We start from the raw sequence: 6,000 nt of genomic DNA on the forward strand, positions 1-6,000 counted from the left end.
TTTAGTTTCCTCCTGAGAGGGTTGCGTTCTTGTATATATTCATTAGTGATCCCCATCTCCTGTAGGTCCCTTCCCACCTCCTTGAACCAAGTTGGCTGGGTCTTCTTATCTTTAAAATAGGTAAAGATCTAGTTCGATAATCGTGTGGGTTCCATTCTTAGCAAGTGGCCATAAAATGCAATTCTCCTTCTCAGCATGGCATCAGAGATCTTCTGAACGTGAGTATACAACTCACGGTTATCCCGACATCTGTATTCATCCTTGTCTTCAATTGGACCAGGAATTTTCCCTAAGATCTTTCCTTCTTTCTTTAATTTCCAATTTTTATATCAGGCCTTTCTTGTTCATAGCAAGGCATTCTGCTGCATATAAAGCCTCTGGTCTTATGGCAGTGCAATAATGTCTGAGTACTGCGTTCAAGGATATGGACTTTTTGGTGTAAATATCTACTACTAATATTATTATTATTATTATTATTATTATTATTATTCGGGGCCATGTAGGACCAAGTCTTGTTACATATAGCAATTTGCTTCGCTTTCTTTTGAGCCCAGAATTCCCTCATTCTCTGTAAGTGGGCCAGCTTGCGTTCTTCTGTCCAGCCGGTACCTTGTCTTCTTTTCGGTTGCTTGTCTCGGTTTATTCCATTCGTCAGTATCTTTTTGCGGAAGAGATTTCCATTGAATGCGTCCTCGGGTTTTATATGCAGAATTTGGAGGTCTTCCTTGGTGTTCATTAACCAGGGCATTGTCCTTTTGGGTTTGGAGTCAAAAAAGAGAAAGATCTGTTTAGTCAGCCAGTTTCCGTCCATTCGTTTCAGATATGACCGTAACATCGTGCCCGTCTCTTACGGATTGTTTCTGTAATTCTCTCTATTTTACAGTACACTTCTTTGTTTGACTTTTTATAATGGGTTCCATTCTTGTAATTGGATCCCATGATACTTCTGATGATTTTGCGCTATTTTTCCTCCAGTTCTTCGAAGAGTCCTTTATTAGCATTTAGGGACAGAGTTCGGCTGCATACATAACTACTGGCTTCAGAACGGTTTCATGATGATGTTGTTTAGTATTTTGGGACAGGGATTTTTTGTTGTAGACTGAGCGCAACGTTTGATAGGCTATTTCAAGTCTGTGTACTCGTTCCTTAAGTGCTTCATTGTCCAGTCCATTTTTTATTATGATCTCACCCAGATACTTAAATTTTTCTACTCGGTTGATCTTCCCATATTTTGCCTGGAGTTTTTTCTGGGGCATTTCTGTTGTTCGTCATTACTTCGGTTTTTTCAAAAGATATCTGCAAGCCAGTTTGTTCAGCGATTTCTTTTAGTAGGTCGATTTGCATCCTAGCAGTTTCTACATCGTTTTACAGAATGGCGATGTCATCAGCAAACACTAGACAGACGATCATGATTATTATTATTACATTCGTGAACGTCATCTATGTACCACGTTTGTACAATCCACCAGATCTTCTATCTTTCAAAATCAGTCCCTTTTCTTTGCATCTCTTCCAGATGTTCTTAAGTCTTTCACTTCTCGTTTGTCACTCTTCAACCGATATGTTACGGGACTTGACACCTTTGTCCAGTGCATCCCTCATTCCCTCAAGTTTCTTCCTAAAGGCTTTTCTTTCTTGTAGATCTCCCCCCTGGATCCTCACTTATTTCAAGTGCTTGTGAACCTCCGTAAGCCATAAACGTTGCGCCTTCCACTTTTCTTGTAGACTAAGTATCCAGTGTGCCTGTAAAATGATAGCCTTCTTCTAATCATAGTTTTAAGGCCACCATTGGACCACTTAGGTTAGGTTAATAAAAAGGGGATTTCAGTTTCCTCTCCACCCAGAACTTCTTCATTCTCTTGGATATTAATATGTTTTCTTCGTCTGAAATCACCCGTTCCACTGTCCATCTGCTGATCTTCGTTTGTGGTCTGGTTTATCGATGATTTTTTTTGATTTTGTGTGTTTTCTGCTTTATACCTTCTACTGAAATTTGTAGTTCCCTCATATCTTTCTTGATATCCGCAATCCATCTGATGTTACTCTTACTGTTTTCTGGTATCCTGAGTAGAAGTCTAAAGAATGAGATTCGTTTCTTCCTGATTGTGCTCATTACCTGATCCATTTCCTTGCAGCTTGCTTCATTAGAAGTTAGTCTCCACTGTTCATTTGCGCGATAGTTTTTGTTCATACAAGTTCTGATTCTTCTTCGTTCTATCTTAAGTCTTCTGCCTATTTCTGCAGTGTTAGTTGGTTTGAAAATTATTTTACTTGCGTATGTTATTTCTGTTTGTGTAACTGTTTTATGGTGTTTAATTCTGTAGCTCTTGAGAGGCCTCTTCTTATTGTGTGTTCTTAGTAATATATTTTGGCCTGGTCAATTTAATTATTCGTTTACGGCCATTTGAGACCACGTTAAGCAACAATCACACATTACTGCAAGCTTTCTTTGCAGCCCAAATTCTTTGCATTATTCCTCTGTCCATCTCCTATTCCGTTTCTGTTCGTCATGGAAGCCTCTGAAGCTGTCCATCACTGATCTATACTTTGATCGGTTTGGGATGTCTTCCTGATTTGACACAGTTTGCTCAAGATCCTTGCTTACCTCCCTGAACCATTTGTCGGAAACTTTAGGTCTTCTTATTATTCTTTTCTTCATGGGGCCTCTAAATATTAGTTCCTAATTAGCGTCGACCTCTAAGATCTTTTACTACCATGTTTATTCCTTCATTCCCACCTAGATATACCTGCTCTCGTCACAAAGTTGCAGTTTGTTCTTATTGGGTCTTCTTGAATTTTTCTCTCTCTTCACCTGGTAGTCTCAGAGTGGAGAGTCTGATTCCACCCAGCGCCTCACATTCGAAAAGTATGTGTTCAGCTGATTCCTCTGCTTCATTGCATTTCCTACATATATTGTCTCTTATTACTCCAATTCTACGTAGATGTTTCTTTCAGATGGCAGTGTCCTGTCAACAGTCCCACCATCCATCCTACACTCTCTCTGCCGAGTTTCAACAGTTCTCCAGTATGCTTCTTATTTGGTCCTTTCAACAGTTCCTTTGCAAGCCTGCATCGTGGAATATTTTTCCAGTTCTCTATTTGTTCCTTTTGTACCCATTTTCCTATGTAGTTTCCCTTTCCCGGCCAGTTTATCTGCCTTTTCATTTCCTTCTATACCTGCATGCACTGGTATCCATATTATTTTGACAATGTTGTACTTTGAGAGCTTCAGGAGAAGTGAGTGGCAATACCAGACAATTCTGGATATTATCCGGACTGCTTCTAGTGCCTTAATAGCCGCTTGGCTGTCCGTAAAAATGAAAATGTTCTTATTCCTATAGTTAACTTTAGGTCTACTGTCAAGCATTTTAAAAATCTGTTTTTTGTCAGCCTCTTCTCATCCATTCTAATTAGATGTCCATAAAATTTGAATCTTCTTTTCATCATTGACTCAATCAATTTCGCTTTTCTGGTATAGTTCTCCCCTTCCTTGTAACCTATACTGGCCATCCACGATTTTCGGACCCATTATCTTGCGGAGGACCTTCCTCTCAAATTTCTCGGCTTTTCTTAGTCCCAACATTCCAGTCATTTGCAGGCATTCACCAGCATACAGTCCGGCTCCATGTCTAAATGGTTAGCGTGCTGGCCTTTGGTCACAAAGTCCAGGGTTCGATTCCCGGCAGGGTCGAGAATTTTAACCATAATTGGTTAATTCCTATGGCATCATCATTTCATCCTCATCACGACGCGCAGGTCGCTTACGGGAGTCAAATCTAAACACCTGCACTAGACCTCTCCAGAGGCCACACACGACCAGCATACAGACAATTTGTTTTGACTACTGTGCTGTAGTGTCTTAGTTTAGCTCACCCTGAAATGGCTTTTCCCTTGTATAAAACATGTGTCCTACGAAAGGTAGCGGCTATTTTCTCTCGCCTGGTCTACATGGCTTCTCTTTCGCTAGTTTTAAACTATACGGCTTCCCCCAGGATACGTGAAACTGTCACATCCTTCTATTCTACCATGCTCTGTCTTCAGGTGATGAAGACTTGTTTTGTTGTTGGTCATATATTTTATCTTTTTTTTGAAAGGAAGTTTAGAGTTCTGATTTATATGCTTCCTGCCGTTATTACTATTATTTATTATTATTACTTTTTTCCAGCTTCATTTCCACTCGGGAGAGATGGAGGGATTCTACAAACAATTCCCCAAGGAAATATTACCCAAGGAATTCGGAGGCACGTGCTTAAACATGGCGTCTTATCATGGTGAGTGTTTGTTATTATAGTCGTAATATTGAAAGATACGTTCTGACAGTTCTTGGAGGGAGATCCATTTACTGCCTGCCTGGGTGGGGAGAAGGGAATAGGGGGTATGGCTGCCATAGAAACGAGGGCGGACTCACTGAGGTTGCCATGGAAATAAGGCTGCTGGCCGACTCGTGTTGCTTGGAGTTGCCAAACCTCTCATTTCTGAGTTACGTACAACAGAACACTGCGGTCTGAACGAATTAAAAGTGATCTAGAAGCGAATGGAAGGAGAAAGGAATGGAGAAATGTGGCGACACCATGCAATGGCACGTGCAATGATCCTCTCACCAGTCCTGTCTATCAGAACGCTTCTTTTAATATCACAGGTATAGTAAAGTAAATATTCAGTGTAACTCACAGTTTTGTATTTTTCTTATGCGTACTAAGAAGTTAACCACGGACGAGGAAAGGGAAGTTGGTTAATTGCATTATGTCGTTATTTCAGATTATGCCATCCAGAGGATAACAGAGAACAGAGAATGGTTGCTGAGTCAAGCCACACTGCGGGTCGACGAAAACAGACGACCGGGAAGAGCTACAAGTGCCGAAGATCTCTTCGGAATGGAAGGTTCATTCAAAAGACTAGAAATCGACTGAGACATAGCAACCACACCAATTCATATCTCAGAAGCAATCCATAGGTAATGTGCAATATTCGAAGAGAGGACAATTCACGAAAAATATATGACTAGAGCCCGCATGTTTATGCTGTAATAGGTTAGAATGTAAACATACTAAAGCAAATTTCAAGTATACTCTACCCGGGCAACAGTTCTGTTATGAGATTTGCATAAACAGCAGGGTCCCGGCCTATTAGAACCCCTACAGCTTATGTTACTCTTGGTACACTACGGAAGAGCGGGTGGACGACAGTTTCTACCAGGTGAGTTGGTTCGCATTCTAACCTATTACTGTCTAAACACCCAGATTTTATAGATGAGCACTGTCTCATCGAGGATCAGAAATTTTAATTCGCCATCGTAAGAAAACACAAGCCAGAACATGTGTAAGCCTACTTTGCAATTATACAAACATTGTGAAGAGCTAAAGAAGGGAATGTACATAGAAGATTATGTATCATTTTTGTACCTAAAATGTAAATATATGATTGGATTTATATTATTTGAAAATTATTTCACAGAATTTGTAGTAGGGTTACAAAGGACACATGTAAAACTGCCAGTGCCTTGAAGGAGAAGGGGTTGAGTGAGAACGAACAGCAATAGTCGGGCAGATATCTTCGCATTAATGTCAAACTCCCCTCAAGGATACATCATTGGCCCTGCCATCAAGTTCAAGACAATGAAAGCCAACCTGGGCATGTCGATACCAATAAAACGGGCATCTACGAGCCAACTGTTGATATCCTCCTCCGAGAGTATCATCTCAAATCATTTACAGTCACTGGCTTAATGACAGTATCCGGAGATATAATTATTGTAAACGGTATGAACTAAGCAAATCCTTCGCAAACAATATTTAAAGGTTACATTTGTGTACTTGGAAAACATGGTTTTTTTTAGTAAACCTCGGATTTTGGGGGGGGAAACCTATTTTGTTCCTGAAGAGATAACTTAACATGAAGTTGTATTTATGCGTATCTTATAGGCACTTCAGAAGCAACCTCTTCTTTTGTGCACCAACCACAGCAACAATTAAATGTCACCATTTCACCACCTGGCGATAG

The 6,000-nt window shown here is 40.3% G+C and overlaps 1 protein-coding gene across 2 annotated transcripts in view; it reads left to right on the top strand.

The window, feature by feature from the left end:
* Positions 1-5,432, top strand: part of LOC136885975 (alpha-tocopherol transfer protein-like) — a 74,010-nt gene extending 68,578 nt beyond the window's left edge. For both annotated transcript variants that reach the window (XM_067158682.2, XM_067158684.2), the window contains 2 exons: positions 4,166-4,271; positions 4,759-5,432. In XM_067158682.2, the coding sequence (XP_067014783.2) occupies positions 4,166-4,271; positions 4,759-4,910 (258 nt within the window). In that variant the 3' untranslated portion in view covers positions 4,911-5,432. The remainder of the gene's footprint in view (positions 1-4,165; positions 4,272-4,758) is intronic.
* Positions 5,433-6,000: the final 568 nt, after the last annotated feature.

This window comes from Anabrus simplex, chromosome X, assembly GCF_040414725.1.
Source record: "Anabrus simplex isolate iqAnaSimp1 chromosome X, ASM4041472v1, whole genome shotgun sequence".
Taxonomy (NCBI): Eukaryota; Metazoa; Arthropoda; class Insecta; order Orthoptera; family Tettigoniidae; genus Anabrus; species Anabrus simplex.